We start from the raw sequence: 21,291 nt of genomic DNA on the forward strand, positions 1-21,291 counted from the left end.
ACAGCAGGACATGGCATTCCGTGTGAAGGGAGTCACAAGCCAGACTCGTCTCGGCCGCGTGGCGCCACCTTGAGGCCAAGGAGGAGACATTTGCAGGAGAAGGTCTCCTAGGCAACCAGAGGGCCCGGGTCCCTCACCACAGGAGGAAGCTGGCCCTGTGAAGTCAGTCTGCGTGGATGCGCCCCGCACCCCGGCCCTGCCCCACCCCCCCAGGCCTCGGTGACTCCACTGGGGCCTCAGCAGACGCTCTGACGTCAGCCCCCGTCCCGGCACCCGCGGGACATTGAAGCTCAGCGGGCACATAAGGCAAGAGGATGTTTAGTGAGCAGGGGAGGGGAGGGGGAGAGTCCGGCCTCCCGGAGGCAGGGGTCTCGCTCCCGCGTCGTGCCTTCCTCTAGGTGGGTAACGGGTCGTCGTCGCCTTTGCTGCACTTGCACTTGCAGCAAAGTACAAAGGGGGTGGCCAGGAGCAGGAAGGGCGAGGCCACCAAGAGCAGGAGCCCAAATCCGGCAAAAATGCCCACGACCTGCAGGAAGGAGACACAAGAGCAGAGGGTCAGGTGGGTGGTCTGTAGGTGCCACACTCAAGTATAGACACACAGCCACCCATCCAGCCAGCACCCACCACCCCTCCTCCCCATCCGTCTCTCCAGCCATGCTTCCCTCCATCCACCCATCCAGCCATCACCCACCACCCCTCCTCCCCCATCCGTCCATTATCCATGCAATGTCCATCCACCCACCACCCACCACCCCTCACCCCCCATCCATCCATTATCCACGCAACATCGATCCACCTGTCATCCATCCATTCTTCCACCCAACCACCCATCCATCTACGCATCTATCCATCCTCATCCATCCATCCATCCTTCCACCCATTCATCTATCTATCCATCATCCATTTATCCACCCATCCATTATCCATGCAACATCCACCCATTCATTCATCTCCATCCACTCCTCTATCCTTCCACCCACCCATCATCCATCCACCCATCCATCCATATTCCCTTCCCAATTTCTTCCCCTCACTCTCCCTCCCATTTCTCTTTTTCTTTTTTTTCTTTTTTTTCTTTTTACTTCTCTTCCCCCGCTCTTTCCATCTAAGCACCCAACCATCCATCCACTGATGCAGCCAGCTGACTCACAAGCTTGCCCCAAGCGAGCCACTGTACTAGGTGTTGCCAAGACGGAGGCTCTTAAGATGTTGGCCCTCAAGAAGCAGCCAGGGGTCTGGTGGGAGGAGCAGGAATCTGCTCTTCCATCGTCCCCTCCCCCGGCCGCCTCCCTCCCAGGCAGCAGAGAGGCCAGGATAGAGACCTGAAGACGGGGCGACAGCCCCCCCTCGTGGTCCGAGGGATAATTACACAAACGCACAGCACATGGGTCTAATTCTGACGGCTGACTTCCCTCTGGGCCTGAGCTTTCTCAAGGATAAAATACACACGTGAGGTAAGAGACCTCTGAGGACCAGGAGAAGCTCTGGAATACTGCAGTGTGTCAAGCACCCAGGTGTGTGCAAAAAAGTGCACCTCAGATTCCTGCGCGGCACCCCCACACACAGGCACACGCATCAGCTGCATCTGTACGTTCGATGCTGGGCGAATGCTGCATCGGTGTTTTCTGCCCACCGGTCCGAATGCCACCGGGGGAACGTGCTCTGTGAATTCCCATTCCGGTTTGTCGCAATCACGCGCACACGGATGGTCCAGAAAACGTGAAAACACGCGGGACGCTGTTCCGTTGCCAGACGGAGCTCTGAGCAACCTCAACTGCTCAGAACGCAGGGTTAGTCCTGACGGGGCCAGGGACCACACACATTCCGAAATCAGGACCGACTGCCACGCGCTCGGCCAGCTCATCGCCATCTCAGGCTACCCTGTCCGCTCTGGGCAGGCCGCCGACTGAGCTGGGTGCCCACTCTCGTGCCACGTGTGACAGGAGCAGGCAGCCAACAGAACAGAGCGAGACAGGAAGCAGACGTCCCCAAACAGAGGTAACGGGGTAGTGAGCGCTATAAACGTGTCAGACACGGACGACACGCTGGGGAGACAAACGGGAACACGGCCCGGGCTCCCGAGGGACCCCAGCCCAACAGCATCCTTCCCATGGCCAACCCCGACTTAAAGGGACCGTGAGCCACTCATTCCGCGTTTCTCGCGGGGGTTGGGGGCACCCCTGAGGAGCAGACCTTGCGTGTGGCCATTGGGGGCCCCTGTGAGCCGGGCGCCCCTCCCACAGGAAGTGCACGCTTAGGGGGTGACCCGGGTGGGGTGCAATGGGGACCCTCTCAACCCTCTGCCCCAAGACCTCCAATGAAACACGTTCCAGAACGCGGGAACCACGCCAAAGCCGGAGGCCTGGTGAGGTGACACTGGGCACTGACGGAAACGGGGCATCGGAACGCGGCGTCAATACTGGCCGAGCGCCGACGGGGGAGGGACCAGGGCCGCGTCGGTGCGCTGGGCCGGCTCGCAAGTCCTTCCCGATTTCCCGCTCAGTGACGTCGTGGTGGCCTCTTAACATAGCCGTCTCGGGAGTATCCGCACCCCAGGAAGCGCCAACGCGGATGGGCCCTGTCCTCGTCCCCCCAACCCCCTGCGCGGCAGCCGCTGCCAGAGGTGACCGCCGGCGGCTCCGGGTGCCGAGGCAGGGGCTGGCCTGGGCGGCAGTGCCCGCAATGGCCTGTCCACTCTGACGGCGATGGCGCACCCCCTCCTGCTCACCCTGCCACCTGCCTCCCGTGCCTGCTGTTCGGAACCGCACAGGACAGACGGGAGAGCGGCGGGGTCTGCCCCCCAGGACGGGGTCCTGTTGGGAGGGGGTCCCGGGCACACACGTAATTACAAACCTCGGGGCACTGCCCGGCCCCCAGCGCAGCCTCGGGCAGCGGCGGGCACACCCCCGGGGGGAACACGGAGCGACCAGCGTTGGGCTTCCAGCGAGCCTCCCCCCCACCCTGCGAACTGGGCCGCAGGTTCCAGGCGCCTGTCCCAGCTCAGAGGAGCAGGGAGACCAGTGGGCACGACGCGCCCTGGTCCGGGCTGCGTCCTGAGGAAGCAGCCGAGTGCGTGTGAAAAGGAGACGCGCCTCGTAGCTCAGACGTGATGGTGGTTTTCCCCGGACACCTGACGAGACCGAGGACACTTGGCGGCCATCATGGTTGAAGGGATGGAGCCGAGGGCAGTGGACAGGGCCCAGCTCCTCGCACCCGGGGCACGTCCAGGTGCCAGCCCCGCCTGGCCCCGCTCCTGGCTGCTTCCTGCAGCCCCAGGTCAGCACGGATGCGGCACTGAGGGAAGTCACATGGCCCAGGGCACGAGTGTGTGCAAAACCTGTCCGTGAGCCAGGACCCACACAGATAGCCAGTGTTTCCATAGGGCAGGCCTCCAACCAACGGACAGGTGTGCTGGAAACCACACACACACGTGCGTACATACACACACTCGTGCACACACATGCATGCACACACTTTAGCACACATGCACACACCACGCACACACACTAGGCGCATGAACGTGCTCATGCACATGCGTGCACACACGTGCACACACCCACACATATGCACACACTCTTACACATATGCACACACCACGTGCACACACTAGGCACATGAACGTGCTCGTGCACATGCGTGCACACACCCACACATACGCACACACTCATGTGCACACACATTCATATGCACACTCTTGCACACACATGCATGCACACACTTTAGCACACATGCACACACCACGTGCACACACCAGGCACATGAATGTGCTCGTGCACATGCGTGCACACACATGCACACACCCACACATACACACACTTGTGTGCACACACATTCATATGCGCATTCTTGCACACTTTAGCACACACCACACACATGCGCACACATGCACACACCACACACATGCACACACTCGCGTGCGCACACATGCACACACATACACATGCGCACACACGCATACCCCCGGCTGGAAGCCCAGGTGCTGCCCTTACCTGTGTCCGATGCCAGATCACAGAGGCCCTGGAGTGGCCCAGCTTGCTCCTGCAGGGCCCCTTGTCGTAGTGGATGAGGAGGAAGTCGTCCTGGGGGAGAGCGGGGTCAGGGGTCAGTGCCCGTCCCGGCCGCTCCCTCCTTTACGGCCCCGGCCAACGGGACCTGCAGGGGGACCGCCCGCCCGCGCACGGCCCGCCCCGGGATGCCCGCTGAGCGGCTCGGACGGTGGAGGAGAACAGCTCCATGCTGGGTGCTGACCGGCCGACCCGAGGCCGCGCCCCCCACGGCTGCGCCGGCCCCGCTGAGCTTCGTCCCCACGGCCCCCACCTCTGCGTCCGCCTTGTCCCAGGCAGGGGCTCCTGGCCGCGAGGCTTCCCTTCCCGCTGGCCACCCCCCTGCACCCTGCAGACCTCTCCCCGGGAAATGCTGCTCTCAGCTCAGCCCATCCAAGGCCTCACCAGGGGAACCAGCCTCTGCCATGTCCCCAGCTGTCCAGGAGGGGGCAGCAGCCCTCCGACTCTCAGGGCTCAGGCTGCCCCTGCCTCCCTCCTGCTGCTCTCACCGCCCACCTGGACCTCAGGTCACCTTCCCTTGACCTTGACCTCCACCCGATGGTCAGATTCCCCTTCCTGACGCCAGGCTGTTCACCCAGGCTCAGGACCCCGTGATTGGCCCCTGAACCTCCACAAACACCCCCTGAGCGGGAGGCGCCCTCCCCCCTCAGCCCTGAAGGGAACCAGCTCCCTAAGGGGCGCACAGGAGGGGCGGGGGCTGCTTCTCGCTGCGAGGAGGGGCGGCCGGACAGCCCTTCTGAGGACGGAGTGACGGCACAGGCCCGGCCCGGCCCGGCGTGTGGGCGGGGAGCGGCCGGTACTCACGTCCAGGGACTCCAGGCAGTACCAGCAGAAGGCGTGCTTGCAGTTCTTGCACATCATCTGGGCGCAGCCTTCGTCCCGCTCAATGTAGACCTTGCACTTGGGGCAGCGTTTGATGGGCGCGTCGTCCTCCTCCAGCCTGAACCCCGAACTGTGGGGAGAAGTGGGGTCAGGGGCCCGGGGGTCAGTCGGTCGGCTGGGCTGGGGGCAGGGGCTTCCCCGGAGGGACCGAGGTCGCTTGTCAGTAAACGAGGTAAAACTACACGGAAGAAACAAAAACTCCAGGAAATGATCACCAGGAAAGTGTGGCTCGCCAGTTCAGTGTGTGTGGGGGGGGGGGGGGAGAGCAGGAGCAGCGCACACCCCACCTCTGACACAGGCACAGCCCAGCCCAGAGGACGGGGAGGCTCAGGAAGGGGGGGTCCGAGGCTCGGGGCTGTGGTCACGCGTGACGCCCTGATGCAAGCAGAGCGGGTGCACTTCCCAAAGGGCTGGTCACGTCTACGCATTTTACCACTTTCAGAAAAAGCCGACAGCCACACGCCCGCGCGGCCTGCTCAGCTAGGTCCCGGGTCTGCCTCCACAGGCCGTCCTCGGGGAGCCGGGCGAGGCCGGCAGGAGGGCGCTGAGCCGGGGCCAGTGCGGCTCCTCTACAGACTTGCTGCGGACGCTGCGCTCTGAGCCCGAGGGCCTGAGGCGCCCGTGTGACCAGCTCAGCCACAGCGGCAGGCGGGTGCGAGGTGCCGGGTTAGTGGCAGCCACGTCTCCGCTGCTGATAAGAAGGTAAAATAGAGCCCGGCCGGCGGGGCTCAGGGGGTGAGCATCGACCTATGAACCAGGAGGTCACGGTTCGATCCCTGGTCAGGGCCCAGGCCCGGGTTGTGGGCTCCATCCCCAGTGTGGGGTGTGCAGGAGGCAGCCGATCCATGATGTTTGTCTCTCATCAATGTTTCTATCTCTCTATCGCTCTCCCTTCCTCTTTCTCTAAAAATCAATAAAAACATATTTAATAAAAAAGTAACGCAGATGTTTAGGTGTGAGGACGGAACGCCGTCCATCGTCCGCTCTTGTGTCAGAGGCGGCTGCAGGGCACGTGGAGCCGGTGGACCTGGGCCGGGCCGGCTCTGCACACGCTGGCGGGGGGCAGAGACCAGTGTTCCCGAGCATCTTCCGGGAGGAAGCCCTCCTCACCCCCCGCAGCCCTGCCTCCCGGCGGGAGCCTACCTGGTGTCCCCGGGAAGGAAGGTGATGGGCATGGTCTCCGGGCAGCCCTGGCCGGGGTGCCAGCTGGCCTTGCAGGCGGAGCAGAATTCCGTGGCGCAGGCCTTGCACTGCACCGGCTGGGACGTCTGCAGCCCCATCTCCGGGAGCTGGCACACGGCCTGGCAGGTGGACACCGGGCACCAGGTCCGACAGGGGTCCAGCAGCACCTCTGGCACAGGGACACGAGGGACAGGTCAGGCGCTGCGGACGGGGCCTCGGGCCCAGACCCAGGCCTCACGCACGTTCTTATTTTATTTATAAGTATATTTTTATTGACTCCAGAGAGGAAGGGAGCGGGAGAGAGAAACACCAATGATGAGAGAGAACGATGGATCGGCTGCCTCCTACACGCCCCCCCACTGGGGATTGAGCCCACAACCTGGGCCTGTGCCCCGACCGGGTATCGAACCTGGACCTCCTGGTTCACAGGTCGGCGCTCAGCCCCTGAGCCACGCCGGGCGGGCCAGGCAGGCCTCACATTTTCACGGCGTGGAGAAGGGGCTGTAGTCCTGCAGGTTTTCACTACGACACATTCCAAAGAAACAAGTCCCGTGTTTTCAGGTCGTGTCTCCAAACCGGCCCCTCGGCGGCCACGGTTGCCGCTCGTCTGACCATGGACGCTGTGACGTGGCAGGCGCGCTGTCGCCAGGACGTCCGAGTGCAGCTGTTTTGGCTTTGACGTCACGTGAGCAAAAGGCTCTACAGCAGGGGTCCTCAAACTCTTTAAACAGGGGGCCAGTTCACTGTCCCTCAGACCGCTGGAGGGCCCGACTATAGTTTAAAAAAAAACTATGAACAAATTCCTATGCACACGGCACATATCTTATTTTGAAGTAAAAAAACAAAACAGGAACAAATACAATATTTGTGTTTGCATGTGGCCCGCAGGCCGTGGTTTGAGGATCCCTGGTCTACAGTAACAGGTTCCACAGGCGTGTGTGTGTCTTTAACCCCAAACTGGCCTATTTTCAGGCAAAAGGAACAGAAAACCCCTCTGACTGAGCCCACGCTCTGGAGCCTAACGGTTCGCGTGGCCAGCAGGACGCGGACCCGGCCGCCTTGTTCAACTCGCCGGATGCCACAGGGCGTCCGTCTCCTCAGAGCCCAGGCGACCGCCCGCGGCCCAGGTTCTCTCCGGGAAACGTTTTCCGAGGGGCCTGCGGGTCTCAGAAACCGGAGCCACCCCCTTCGGAGCTCCCCCGCCGACCTGCAGCCAGACGGCCTTCGACTGACGCTACCCACCGCCAAATCCCAGCGCAGGCGCCACGGCACACACAGTCCTCCCGGCCGCCTGGCTCAGGGCTGAGCGTCGACCGAGGAACCAGGAGGCCACGGTTCGTTTGATTCCCGGCCAGGGCACAGGCCCAGGTTGTGGGCTCGATCCCCAGTGGGGGGCGTGCAGGAGGCAGCCGATCCGTGATTCTCTCTCATCATTGGTGTTTCTTTCTCCCTTCCTCTCTGAAATCAACAGAAATATATTAAAGAAACACAGAAGCGAGGCCAAGGGGCCTCTACGGGCCCTGTAGACACAATGGCAAGTGCACGTCCGATAACGATAAAGTGGTGAGTGACACTTGCGATGTCGTCTCAAACACGCACATTCCACACCGCTCCATGCCGTGCCCCGGAGACCCCGGGGTCAGGGCCGGCCGGGACCCAGCCGCGAGGGCGGGTGGGGCACTGGGGGAGGGATTGGGCCCCCCACCCACTAGGGATGGAACTCGGGGTGAGCCTCGGCCTCCTCGGGGTCAGTGCAATGGGTTAGATGACCTTGCTGGGCTGCGGGCCGCTCACAGAGATAAGGCCCAGACCTGGCCATCCAGCCGGGCGCCGGACGGAGAGCAGGGAGAGGTCAGGCCTGGGGGGAAGGTGGCCACACCCTCTCGCCGGCCTTCCCGCCGCCTGCATCTCCCGCATCCCGTGCAGGTCCCAGAGCTCAGCCCTCAGCGGCCGGGCCTTCGCCTGGCTGAGGAGCCACGCCCCGGGGTCCAGCCTCGCTGAGCCGCCCCCGTAGCCCACGTCTCTATAAACGACTGTGGTTCATGAACCCCTCCTGCTCCCACACCGCTCCCCGAGGCCCTCCAGCTCGGGTCCCGCCTGTCGTAGCGAATGGGGCCCCGTCCCCTCCTCCGATCACACGCCCCAGGTCCGCCCGGGGGCAGGCTGGGCCTCGGAACTGGCTCATCTGCCCGCACCTACCTCTTTCAAATTGTAGCTTTTTATATCTTTGCATAATTTCAGCCGCAACCATGCACTCGATCTGAGGGAGGAAAAACACACGGACCAGGGGGGTGATGAGCTGAGGGCTGGGTCCAGGCCGGCTCAGCCACAACAGCACCCGCGCCAACCTCCCCCCCCCCCCCCCCGGGCTGTCCGGGCACCTGCCTCGTGCTCCTGCAGGCGGCCCTGCTTCGGGCAGGTGGCGTCCGGGCAGCTGATGGCGGTTTCGAATCCCTCTTTGATCAGGAGCTCCACGTACTGCTTCAGGCACTGAGAGAGACAGGCGCCTCTGTGAGACGGGCACTTGGGACCACAGGGAGCGGGCGCCGCGCACATGGTCCAGGCAGGCGGGCGCTGCCACTGGGGGCCCGCAGCTGCCAGAGGCGGTGTTCCCTCACCAAGTACTGACGGGGTGCCCGGGGGCCGGGGCTGCGTGCGGTGCAGGGTCTCAGGCCGCAGGTGGACCCAGACCACATGAGGCCAGTACATCCACCAGCAAGGGGACAGGCGGGCGGGGGGACAGACGGGCTGGGGGGGACAGGTGGGCGGGGGGGACAGGCGGGGGGGACAGGAGGGCGGGGGGACAGGTGGGTGGGGGGGGACAGGCGGGGGGGACAGGCAGGCGGGGGGACAGGCGGGCGGGGGGGAGACAGGCGGGCGAGGGGGAACAGGCGGGCAGGGGGACAGGCAGGCAGGGAGGGCCGGGTCGCTCTGCTAAAGGGCAGCGTGGTACTGCCCACTGCTTCCTGACCGCCTCTCGGTATTCTCACGGGACCGATGACCCTCCCCTCTGTCCGACGTGAAAACCCAGTCACCAGAGAAGGTGCTCGCGGCTCCCCAGAGGGCAAGGCCGAGCCCTCAGGCAGAAAGGACTGTGGGTGGCCGGTTATTACCCAACAGGTCAGTGCCCGAGCCGGCCACCCACAGGCCCCCGGGCAACAGCTACATTCAGGAGAGACTTTTGCTGTTGTCCTTAAATTTGGAAGAAAAACCGAGGGATGAAATGAGATGAAGTGGAAATGAGCCCTGCCCGATTCTCCCCTCCCGACGGCACAGGGCTGGTCCGAGTGCAGCGACGGCACCGAGGCCCTGCGATCCTTACGAGCACATCCCCCGGCCCCACAAGGCCCCGTCGGACCGAGATCTACATGGGATTCAACCCGTGCCCGTTCTGGTTTAAACCGGCTCGGGATTCCAGCTGAGCCACCCACCAGCATGGAACTGCACGTGGACAGTGAGGTGTGGCCCAGCCAGCGTGGCTCAGTGGAGCGTCAACCTATGAACTAGGCGGTCACGGAGGTCACGGCTCGATTCCCGTCAGGGCACAGGCCCGGGGTGCGGGCTCGATCCCCAGTGGGGGGCGTGCAGGGGGCAGCCGGCCCATGATTCTCTCTCATCACTGATGTTTCCATCTCTCTCTCCCTCTCCCTTCCTCTCTGACATCAATACAAATACACACACACTAGCAGCCCTGCGCACGAATCCGTGTGCGAGTAGCTCGCTGCCGCCTGTAGCTCGCTGCCCTGGCCTCCTGCCGGTGGTCGTCATGCGTCACGGCGTAGTGACCATTTGCATATTGCCTCTTTATTATGTAGGATATTACCAAAGAAGGGTGTGGCCTGCAGACTCGGAAGCAAACCCTGACGCCCCCCGCGGAAGGGCCCGCACCCACCAGCGTGCAGAAGACGCAGCGGCACTGGGCCAGGGTGGTCATCTGCTCCACCGGGTACTCGCCGAGGCACAGCTTGCACGACACCAGCGGGTCCAGGGCCAGGTCCCACGTGGGCCGGTACCACGCCGTGGTCATGGCCGAGCAGTCTGCAGGAGAGAAGGCGCCGTCAGAACCCACCCCCAACCCCTGCACTGGGGCAGGCAGGGGTCGCGTTTCCTGGCTGCAGCCTGGAGGGGGGGCCCGGGCGGTGGCCAAGGGACTGCTGCTGACCCTGGGGTTTCGGGGACCCACTGGGGTCCTCTGAGAGGTTCCCCAGAGGCCCCTGACTTGGGTCTGTGGGTGGTTCCTTCCCTGTATGGATGGTGACGGTCAAAGTTAAATGGTGAGAGATCTACCTGCCCCCCCACTTTCCTCCATCCCTCTGAGGGCCACTGAGTAAGGGGACCCCCCCTGCCCCCCGCAAGCACCCAGGCCAGGAGGGCAAAGCCTCAGCAGCCGGCGCTGCTGCTGTGAGAGCCCTCGATGGGGGCGATGACCTCAGCCCTGCTGACCTCAGGAGGGACCGCGCCTTGCACTCTGCTCCGTCCACATCCCAGGGGCCCCCGAACCTCAGAAACGGCCCAGGCTCCACGGCCTCCGGACGCCCTGGCGGGTCCTCTAAACCGGTGCCAGGAGGCCAGGCCTCCTCAGGTCTGCTCGCCCTGGGACCTGCTGCGTCACACTCAGCACGTGGGGAGGTGAGGTCCCCCCCCACACCCCCGTCCTCGCAACACACTCTGGCCACTCCCCACCCAGAGGTCACGGTTCGATTCCAGGTCAGGGCACATGCCCGGGTTGTAGACTCGATCCCCAGTGAGGGGCGTGCAGAAGGCAGCCGATGCATCAGTGATCCTCTCTCATCATTGATGTTTCTCCCTCTCCCTCTCCCTTCCTCCCTGAAATCAATACTAACATTTTTTTTAAAGAATTCTGGGAGTGTCCTCCAGGGGGCAGTGGCCGCTCACTGCGTCCACTGGGGGGAGGGGGAGGTGGACTGTGCTGAAAAGCCTGAGGTCGGAGTCTCCAGGCCGGGCAGCGGCTCAGGGTAAACAGATCGCGCTCTGGAACCAAGGGACATGAGACCAAGCTGCCGGGCCCTCGGTGCGCGATGCTGGAGAAATGACGTGACTTCTAGGAGCTTCCATCTCCTCCCTCCGGCGTTCGAAACCTGAGTCACCTCCACGTACCCCTGCTGTGGGAGTGGGCGCGTCCTTGCAATTCCCGGGCGTCACCTGCTTGGGCAGCGCCGCTCAGACGTGGGGCTCGGGACCGGGCGCTAAGGGGCCGGGCTGAAGGGAGGGAGGCTGTGAGGCACTGAGCCCCAAGGTCGCTCAGGCTGAAGGTCGGAGGAAGCAGAGTCTCCGGCCTCATCCCTGTCGTGCGTGGGTCCCGGGCCGGACGTGGCCCGAGGGCGGGAACCGAGGGGTCCCCCTTCCACCTGGGTCCCCGAAGCCAACCCCCCGCTCTCCTCCCGCCCTAACCGCCGCCTGTCACCCCAGACCAGGTCCCACCGGCTGTCCTTCCCGACAACCTCGCGCCAGCCCCGGCGAAGGCCCCTTTCCTGTTTACATCCTCTGCACAGACGTGACCCTGAGCTCACACTGCAGGCTCGACCTCCTGCTTCCTTTCTCCCTGGACGGCCCTTTCCACTTGACCTTGAGCGGGCGTGGCTCCCCACCGCCCTGGGCCCCCCCCCCCCAGGCCCTGACCGCCTCAGGTCAGATCCCAGCTCCCCAGCACCGGGCAGCGCCCCCTCGAGGGCAACACCCTCTGCCCTGCGTTCAACATCCCCACACAGATGCTGACGACAATGGGACATATTTTACCCCCAAAACGGGCCTGTTGTCCGATCCCACCCGCCCGCTCTCAGGATGGGCCTGTGTCCGCGCCCACCCGCCCCGCTCAGGGGATGGGCCTGTGTCCGATCCCACCCGGCCCGCTCACGGGATGGGCCTGTGTCCGATCCCACCCGCCCCACTCAGGGGATGGGCCTGTGTCCGAGCCCACCCGGCCCGCTCACGGGATGGGCCTGTGTCCGCGCCCACCCGCCCGCTCTCAGGATGGGCCTCCTGGCTGAGCCCACCCGCCACCCGCCCGCTCAGGGGATGGGCCTGTGTCCGATCCCACCCGCCCCGCTCAGGGGATGGCGGAGCAGGACTCTGTAAACAGCCAACAGCTGCGAAGCTGAAACAGGAATTTGCCAGGAGAGCCACAATGCACAAGCAAAGGAAAACAGAGTCTTTGTTTCCCTCGGGGAGTGTCGAGTCTTACAAACAACAAACTATTTTAAGAACATCTGGCCGATTCTATTATTCCATCCAAGCAACTCCGAGGGGTCAGGAGGCGAGCTGCCTGTTCGGCGAGGGCCGGGCCGAGCACAGAGCGGGGACGAGAGGCGTGCGGACGAGGAGGAAGTGCTGGAGCGCACTCAGCCTGGAGGGAGGAGGGAGGAGGGAGGAGGGAGGAGGGAGGAGGGAGGAGGGAGGAGGGAGGAGGGAGGAGGTCCACAGACGACAGGGCCACTGGGCCAGGACTGGGGGCGCTGTGGGTCCCGCTCCGCCACCTGCACCCCTTCCGGGAGCAAAGGGCAGGAGAGCAGCTGCCGGCCAGTCCCGGGACCGCCTCCCAGGCCCCGGCTCGCCTGTCAGGCCTGGACAGAAGCAATGCCTGACTATTTCCAGTCACTGCTGCCCAGTATCGACCGCAAAAATGTGAAAACGCACATCCACACGAACCCCCAGCAGAGGCCACAGCCACGGCAGTCCCATCGCCGCCCGAGCGGGGAGCAGCCACGGTGCCCCCCGAAGGGGAGGGACAGGCAGCCTGCGGGCCTTCCAGACGCCGGAGACGTGGGCTGAGGAGACGCGCTCCCACGGCCGCAGGACACGGAGCTCCACGGAGAAAGCCGGTCGTGGAGGTGACGCGGACACTGTCATGTGCCGCCATGTCATGGACATTCCTCACCGTCCACGGGACACGGAACGCCAAGCGTGAGCCCTAATGTACGTGCGGGGACCGACGGCGCCCCAGCAGGCTCAGGCGAGGTCACCGGCGGCGCCGAATCTAACAGCACCAGGGCCTCATCACCGAGGCCTCCAGGGGGCGGTGGCTCAACTAGACCTTCAGACACTCTCTCCCGCACACCCACTCCCCTGGGGGCCTGGAAGCAAGGGAGGGAGGGGGGAGGGGGGAGGAGGGAGGGGGGAGGGGAGGAAGGGAGGGGAGAGGGAGGACTCGCTAGAGCAGCGGTTCTCAACCTGTGGGTCGCGACCCCTTTGGAGGTAGAACGACCCTTTCACAGGGGTCGCCTAAGACCATCGGAAAACACATATATAATTACATATTGTTTTTGTGATTAATCCCTATGCTTTCATTATGTTCAATTTGTAACAATGAAAATCCATCCTGCGGATCAGATATTTACATGACGATTCACAACAGTAGCAACACGACAGTGATGAAGTAGCCACGAAAACAATGTTATGGTTGGGGGTCACCACCACAGGAGGGACTGTATCAAAGGGTCGCAGCGTTAGGAAGGTTGAGAACCACTGGACTAAAGGAAGGAGAGAGGGAGGGAGGGCGCTGCTCTCATCCTCCCACAGAAACAGGCCACACTCGGGTCTCCCAGGGGCGGAAGGACAGACACAATGGACAGAGAGGACCCGGCTGGCTGAGCTGCCCGCCCCCCCAGAACCCGGCTGAACGGATCCATTGAAGACACAGCCGTGGACGCTCAGTGGGCTCGTCTGCTTTGTAACTTCGTCGCCTGCCCCGCCCGGGGGAGGGGGGGAGGAGCAGCCTGTCACTTTGGGCCTGGGACCCACAGTGGAATGCGGCCTCAACAAGGACTCAGGAAATGCCTGGTGGGCAGGGGAGGCAGGGGGAGCTGCTGACGGGGAAGCCCCCCCCATCCCAGCTGCAGGCGGCACCCCTGGCAGACAGCCGGCCGGCTGCACAGACAGGGCCCTCAGCAAGCCCAGCTCCGGCTGCTGCTGGGGGGCTGGGCAGGGCGCTCCATGAGGACACCACCCAGGGCTCGGCGGGGGGGGGGGGGTCTCGGGGGCCCGCTGCCCACTGTGCTTTCACCTGATGAGACCTGTGCCTCAGCCCCACTCGGGGCCTCGCTCCCGCCCGTGACCAGCCGGCCGCCGCCCACACAGGTGCTGTTCCGCTGGTCCCCTCGGGGCACAGAGGGCCCTTCTCCGAAAAAAACGCCCCGGCTGTTCCTAACCAAAGAACGAACACTAGAGGCGAGAAATGACCCCCAATTCTCTTCAGTCCCACGGAGCCCCGACTATGGAGAAGGGCGTGACCTGGTGGCGGCAACAACAGGCCCCTCAGGGGCCAGGAGGCCACCCCACCCCCTGCCCGCGGCCCCGGCGGGAGGACAGGTCAGCCACACAGACAGCCCCCGTGTCCCCACGGCCAGTGCCGGAGGCAGCTCCGTAACCCGGGAACCTGCCCTGTTCTGGGTCCCCCTCACCCTCTCCAGGACAAAGGCCAGGGCCTCAGGGGGTCCTGGGACTGGACGGCAAGACCGCTGGTCTGGGCGCGGCCGGGGTCAGGGGTCAGGAAGGGCCCACGGCTTCTGTCCCGGCGCCTGAGCCACGTGTCCACGCCCGCACCCACCATGGGAGGTCGCCTCCGACAGGCACTCGGGGGCACCTAGGCCCCACCCCGGTCTCTCCTGACCCTGCCGGGGAGACCCAAGTCAGCGGGAGGGCCGTGACTGCGGAGCTGCCGCCAACGCTGGGGACGTCCCCCTCGGACCAGGACCTCGCCGTCCGCCACCCCCAGCTGACCCCGCGCGGAGCCCAGGAGACAGAAAGCCAAGCACAGAACTTACTCAGAACCAGCTCCGACATGGCGGCCGGACCCACAGGTGCCGGCAGGAGCCTCAACTAAGGGGATTCACCAAGCCCGGCCGGCGGGCTCAGGGGTGAGCGTCGCCCTGTGAACCAGGAGGTCAGGGTGCGATTCCCGTCAGGGCACAGGCCCGGTTGTGGGCTCGGTCCCCAGTGGGGGGCGTGCAGGCGGCGGCCGATCAATAATTCTCTCTCATCATGGATGTTTCTATATGTCTCTCTCCCTTCCTCTCTGGAATCAATAACAATGTATTTGAAAAATAATAAATAAATAAAATATTCACGAAGACGGAAGGAGCGCCCGGACAGACGGCGGGGCTCGCGGCAGCCCCAGCGCCTTTGTCTCCCGAGCTCGCAGCTCTGCCCGAGCCCACCCCCCGGGATCGCGTCCTGAACCCACTGACGCAACCTTCCTCCCGGGAAAACAGCTGCGACCTCCCATCATCCCGAGGAAACACCCCCAACCTGGGAGCAGGTGTTCCGGCCGGAAGCTTCCCTCGGGGAACACCCCCCCCAACAGGGCCCGGGGACGCGTTAATTTCCCACCAGGGCCACCGCCGGGCTCGCTCAGGGCCTCTGTGGGGGTCCCTCTCTGTCGGGGTCCCTCTCTGTGGGGGTCCCTCTCTGTGGGGGTCCCTCTCGGTGGGGGTCCCTCTGTGGGGGTCCCTCTGTCAGGATCCCTCTCTGTGGGGGGTCCCTCTGTGGGGGTCCCTCTCTGTGGGGGTCCCTCTGTGGGGAGACCCTGTGCGGGGAGCCTGGGCCGCGGGGCACGGATGGGAGGGGCCCGGAAGTCCGTCTCGGGCAGGACGGAGCCGCGGCCCGATCACGGGTCTCCTGGGAGACGTCCTCCTAACGAGGCAAAACCTGAGGCCGCCTGAGAGCCGTTAGCATGGAACGACGGCACCAAAAGCACGGAACCCGCTCGGTCCGACCCGCGTCCAACCCCGCGCCAGGGGAGCCAGCTCCGACCCACACGGGGGCTCAGGGACGCCCTGCCGCCCAGGCCGTGGAGACCCAGCCCCTCTCCTCTCCTGTCCGCCCGCCACGGGGCGAAGCGGGTCCAGGTGGGGGCTGTGCCTCGGCTCCCCAGACGCCGGCGAGCGGCCACAACACGGTTACACACGTCCCCCAGCTCCGGGCCCGGTGACTCCGGGACGCACATTACAGGCAGACGCGCCACCTGCTCCCGCCAGCAGCCCTCCGCTCTTTCCTGCAGGCTCAGCCCTGGTCCCTGCCCGTGTCCCTCCCCGCGGCCTGGCTCTCTCCCGCCCGGAGCCTCTGCTCCTCCGCAGCCAGGACCCCGGGTCTGCTCGCCTCGCACACAGCGCGCAGAAGGCAACGGCCAATCGTTCGTCTAGAGCAGTGGTTCTCAACCTCGGCTGCACGTTAGAGTCACCTGGAAATCTTTTTAAAACCCTGATTTCTGGGCCCCATCCTCCGGAAATTCTGTTTCTTTGTTACTCATGTTGTGGTCTCACCCCATAACAAAGAAACAGCATTTCCGGAGGATGGGGCCCAGAAATCAGGATTTTAAAAAGATTCCCAGGGGATTCTAATGGGCAGCCAAGGTTGAGAACCACGGGTCTTCTAGAACAAGGATGTCAAACAGTCCACAACGAATACGGTTGCGGCCCAGCCAATGACACGGTCTGTGAGAAACGTTTTAATAAAATTATGTAACTTAATGTTTACAATATCCTGTTATACGTCATTACTAATAACGAACTACAGCGTTCAATAATGACTGATGACTATCATCGTGCTGCATTCATTTCCCTACGCGCCTCACGTGCAGGCGCACCATTTCCCTCCACTGATACCAGCAGCGAGTATTTTAGCAGCCGACGGCCACGTCGTTAGTCTCGGACTGACTTGTTGGGTTGGCGCAACAGGAAATGTTTCGCTTTCGGAGAACAAGAAAAATAGGTTTATTTGCGTGACACTTATTAATTTGTACAGTTATACAGTGCCTGGTAAGTTAATGTTCAGGAGAAAATATTAATCGTTATTAAAATGTTCTATTAGTTTGTGTTAACGATGACTCATTTATTTCAGCCGTTTGCATTCAGCACGTCTCTATCGGAATAAACCCACGTTTCTATGGAAATGGAAGCTATTGTTTTCTTGCGGCCACATCCATGTAAACCTTGTTTATTTGGCCCATGTCAGCTTTTGAGTTTGACCTGCTTGTCTAGAACGACGGCGCCACGAATATCAGAGCCCGCTCCGCCCAAGCCGTGGGCCCGGCACGGAGAACACGCACCACTGACGTGGTCGGCACAATCCATTCGCCGCCCCGCTCCCCGCGCCCCGACTCCGCGCCCCGCTCCCCGCGCCCCGACTCCGCGCCCCGCACTCCACACAGGCAAACGTGAGGTGACCCTGCTCGAGGGGTCACCCCCAGCCTCACCAGAGCTTCCTGGCGGCAGGGAGTTCCTGCCCGTGGTGCCCGTCACGTCGGCTGCCTGGGACGAGGCGCAGGCGCCACCCGAACAGGGGCCAGGCGTGGAGCCCCCCTGAGCAGCGGGCTCGTCACGACACACCCCGCGTGTCGGAATAAAAATGCTCGTCGGCCCAACACCTGGAGGAGAGAAGTGTCCAGAGACTCGCGACAGGCCCCGTGCTCGGGCCCCTCCTCCGGGGACCAGGGCGCAGGGGACGGCCGGAGCCAGACCCGCCCTCGCCTCCCGGCCCCTGTCCCAGTCAGTCCCTTGCGTGGGGAGTGACAGGGCTCACTTTCCGCCTGTCAGACCCAGGGGCGTGTTCTGCCGACAGCCGTGGAGACGCTAAGAAACACACACGGCGTGGCTACGCACGAGGGGTTTTAGCCGCGAATAAAACGCACGGCCATCGCGTCCCTGAGCCTCAGCCGGTGTCCAACCCACAGGAACCCACCCACCTCACACGCTCGCTGCAGGGCGACGGGGCGGATTCAGACGGCGCCACGGAGGGCAGAGGTCACCCACCCAGGGCCTGAGGATGGAGGGCAGAGGTCACCCACCCGGAGCCTGAGGGCGGAGGGCAGAGGTCACCCACCCGGAGCCTGAGGACGGAGGGCAGAGGTCACCCACCCGGAGCCTGAGGGCGGAGGGCAGAGGTCACACACCCGGGGCCTGAGGATGTCACCCGGCCCTGGCGATGAACCTGCTGTGGACAAAGCCTTTCCTCTGTCCTGAAGGCCAGTCCCCCTCTCCCGCCCCCTGTCCACGCGGGTCTGTAAACACCACAGGCAGGTGACGGGCTTTCCGGGTGAGACGGACAAAATGACTGTTTGTCAACTGTGTGTTCCCGGCGTGAGAGCTGGCCGGCGGGGCGGGGAGGGGAGGGGAGGGGAGGGACATGCGTCCCCACCATCAGGCCTCCTGCGAGTCGGCACGGAGCCCTCATTAGGGCCGTGGCCGCAGGACACGCTTCAATTACGGGAGCAGCTCTCTGCGCCCAGAATAAACGCGGAAGAGCTGGGTTTGTGGGCGAGGAGGCGGGCAGCCATGGCTCAGCGGGCAGTGCCAGGCGGGTCTGTCCTGGCGAGAATCCGACCTGGCTCGCTCCCGTGTCCCGAGTGCGCCTGGGCTCCTGCTCCCATGCCCTCCTCTCCCCACACATTCAACTGTGGTCGCGCTGGAGACTGTTCCATTCAGTCCTTTTTAAAAATATATTCTTATTGATCTGAGAGAGGAAGGGAGCGGGAGGGAGAGAAACATCCGTGATGAGAGAGAACCATGGCTCGCCTGCCTCCTGCACGCCCCCTACTGGGGATGGAGCCCCCAACCTGGGCCTGTGCCCTGACCGGGAATCGAACCGTGACCTCCTGGTCACAGGTCAGCGCTCACCCCCTGAGCCAGGCCGGCCGGACTGCATATTTTCGCTTTGACATCCAAGTACCACTGTGGGAAAGAAACGCCGTCGGAACGGAAACCGAACTCCCGGGAAGCGACCCGCCTCTCCGAGAGGCAGGGACAGGCCGTGAGAATGCCCGGCTGACGCCACTTCAGACCTAAGAAAAGGGGGGAATGTCTGTTCCTCCCTTCCCAGCGGCAAACGGGTCCCGTGACGTGCGAAGGGAAAGCACCAGAAAAGGCGCAAAGAAAACAAACGCTACATCCAAAAAGCCGGGCGGACATCCAGGGGCAGCTTTGTTCCAAACACAGGAGCCGGGTTTTTCAAAGCACTTTTTCAATGTCACACACGCACATGCACATGTGCACGCACACACGCACACACACACACGCACATGCACATGCACACGCACGCACATGCACACGCGCACACGCACGCGCACGCACACACACGCACACACACGCACATGTGCACACGCGCACACACACAGCCCTTGCTGGCATCGCACCGACCCATGCGCTCACCATCCCTTCAGTGCCAAGGCCACGGGGAAGGCAGCCCGCCCGCCCTCTCCCGGGGCCTTCGGCTCAGGAAGTAGACAGACCACGGGGGGGCCTGGGGAGCCGCCGACACCCTGCAGCCGGGGTGTGGGAGCAGGAGGCGCCCAGCCACGCCGCCCACTCGGGTGCAGACACAACCCCAAGGCCCTCCTCTCGCAGGTGAGGAAGCCGAGGGCCTGGGAGCAGGTGGGCAGGCGGGAGCGGCCGCGGCCTGTGACCCCGTCGGCACCCCCTCCCGCGTGGGGACTGCTCCCCGCTCGCTCGGGTCATGCTGACCTGCCTCCCCGGGTGTCTGCCCGTCGCCGTCCGTACCGCCCTGGCCGCTCTCGCCACCTCGATGAACAGCGTTTGGAACCCGGGAACTGGCTCGGACTCCACTTCCCCAGCAGAACCGGAGCCGAGCCCCCTCCCCCCTCCGGGCCGAGCCCCCTCCCCCCTCTGGGCCGAGCCCCCTCCCCCCCCGGGCCGAGCCCCCTCCCCCCCCGGGCCGAGCCCCCCTCCCCCTCTGGGCCGAGCCCCCTCCCCCCCCGGGCCGAGCCCCCCTCCCCCCTCCCCCCTCTGGGCCGAGCCCCCTCCCCCCCTCTGGGCCGAGCCCCCTCCCCCCCCGGGCCGAGCCCCCCTCCCCCCTCTGGGCCGAGCCCCCTCCCCCTCTGGGCCGAGCCCCCTCCCCCCCCGGGCCGAGCCCCCCTCCCCCTCTGGGCCGAGCCCCCTCCCCCCCCGGGCCGAGCCCCCCTCCCCCCTCTGGGCCGAGCCCCCTCCCCCCCCGGGCCGAGCCCCCGTCCCCCCTCCCCCCTCTGGGCCGAGCCCCCTCCCCCCCCGGGCCGAGCCCCCCTCCCCCCCCGGGCCGAGCCCCCTCCCCCCTCTGACACCGCGAAGGCAGAAGCCAGCGTCCCTGGGCCGGCCCGAGCGGCCTTGCGCTTCACGTTGGTCCACGTGCCCCGGGAGGCCCAGGCCGGCCATGTCTCTGTTCGCCGCGCTGGGCTTTATGCTTTAATCCCCGAGGCGAGCTGGGCTCTTCGCCCCTGGGGCGGTCACACGGCCTCTCCTTCCTGCGCCACGCACTTCCCGGGGCCGCTCCGCGGGAGCCGCTTGTGTGCACCCCCAGGACGATCGAGCTTGTCCGACGGTGGGTGTTGTTTCCTTCCAAACACACATCTGGTGAAGAGCGTCTGGGTTCTATTTGCTCTTGTTTTGATTTAAATTTTTGTTGCTTTACTCACGAGTGAGGTTAGCCTGTATTTTCCTTTAACTGCTTTTGTCTGACTTTGAGGGAGTCCCCCCCCCGTTTTTATGTTTTTCCTGTTCCTTGCAGGGCTCCGTGTCTGCGTGGACTCACCGGCCCTGGAACGTGGTGGCGCTCCGACGACAGCAGACACACGCACGCTTTCCTGGGAGGTTTCTCTTTATCCCTTTTCTCAAGGCTCGTAGAGTGATCTGAACTCCTCTTCTCTGTGAGACTGTTTTCTTACATCGCCGTTTTCCTAGGCACCGACTCGTGGGTTCCTGTGTCACCGGTAACATCAGCATAAACGGCTCCTGTAGGTGTGAGTCTCCGAGGCCCCATGTCTAACCACCGTTGCACCCGGGGTGGGGGGGGACCCCAGGCGCCTGCCCCTCCGGGTGACTTCCCTCCTGGAGGCAGGGGCGTGGCGGGCTTTCCCGTTCGTTCACGTGAGGAACCCACGGCTGGCAGTTCCTGCGTGCGCGAGCTCTCGGGGCAGGAAGTGGCAAAGCTGGGTCCCCCGCTGCCCCCCGAGAGTCCGTGCTGGTCTGGCTCCGCTGCCCCCAGCGCCTCTCACTGGCGTCATGTGGCCAAACGGAGAAATGGGCAAAGGGCTGGATCGGACACCTTTCCAAAGACGACAGACCGATGGCCAGCAGGTGTGTGACGAGGCTCAACCGTCAGGCACCATCAGGAGACACACAACAAGCCACACCCAGAACCGCTCACCCCGTCAGAGCGGCCT

The 21,291-nt window shown here is 64.1% G+C and overlaps 1 protein-coding gene across 2 annotated transcripts in view; it reads right to left on the reverse strand.

Annotated features, from left to right (window-relative positions):
* Nucleotides 1-201: 201 nt before the first annotated feature.
* RNF144A (ring finger protein 144A) overlaps nucleotides 202-21,291 on the reverse strand; it is a 35,497-nt gene continuing 14,407 nt past the window's right edge. Inside the window, exons 2-8 of one of the 2 annotated variants that reach the window (XM_059660610.1) lie at nucleotides 10,021-10,166; nucleotides 8,514-8,618; nucleotides 8,328-8,388; nucleotides 6,090-6,297; nucleotides 4,869-5,016; nucleotides 3,990-4,079; nucleotides 202-526 (exon numbers count right to left, since the gene is read on the reverse strand). In XM_059660610.1, coding sequence (XP_059516593.1) covers nucleotides 395-526; nucleotides 3,990-4,079; nucleotides 4,869-5,016; nucleotides 6,090-6,297; nucleotides 8,328-8,388; nucleotides 8,514-8,618; nucleotides 10,021-10,155 — 879 coding nt within the window. In that variant the 5' untranslated portion in view covers nucleotides 10,156-10,166 and the 3' untranslated portion in view covers nucleotides 202-394. The remainder of the gene's footprint in view (nucleotides 527-3,989; nucleotides 4,080-4,868; nucleotides 5,017-6,089; nucleotides 6,298-8,327; nucleotides 8,389-8,513; nucleotides 8,619-10,020; nucleotides 10,167-21,291) is intronic. The other variant, XM_059660611.1, reaches the window with a different exon arrangement.

Source organism: Myotis daubentonii, chromosome 12, assembly GCF_963259705.1.
Source record: "Myotis daubentonii chromosome 12, mMyoDau2.1, whole genome shotgun sequence".
Lineage (NCBI taxonomy): Eukaryota > Metazoa > Chordata > Mammalia > Chiroptera > Vespertilionidae > Myotis > Myotis daubentonii.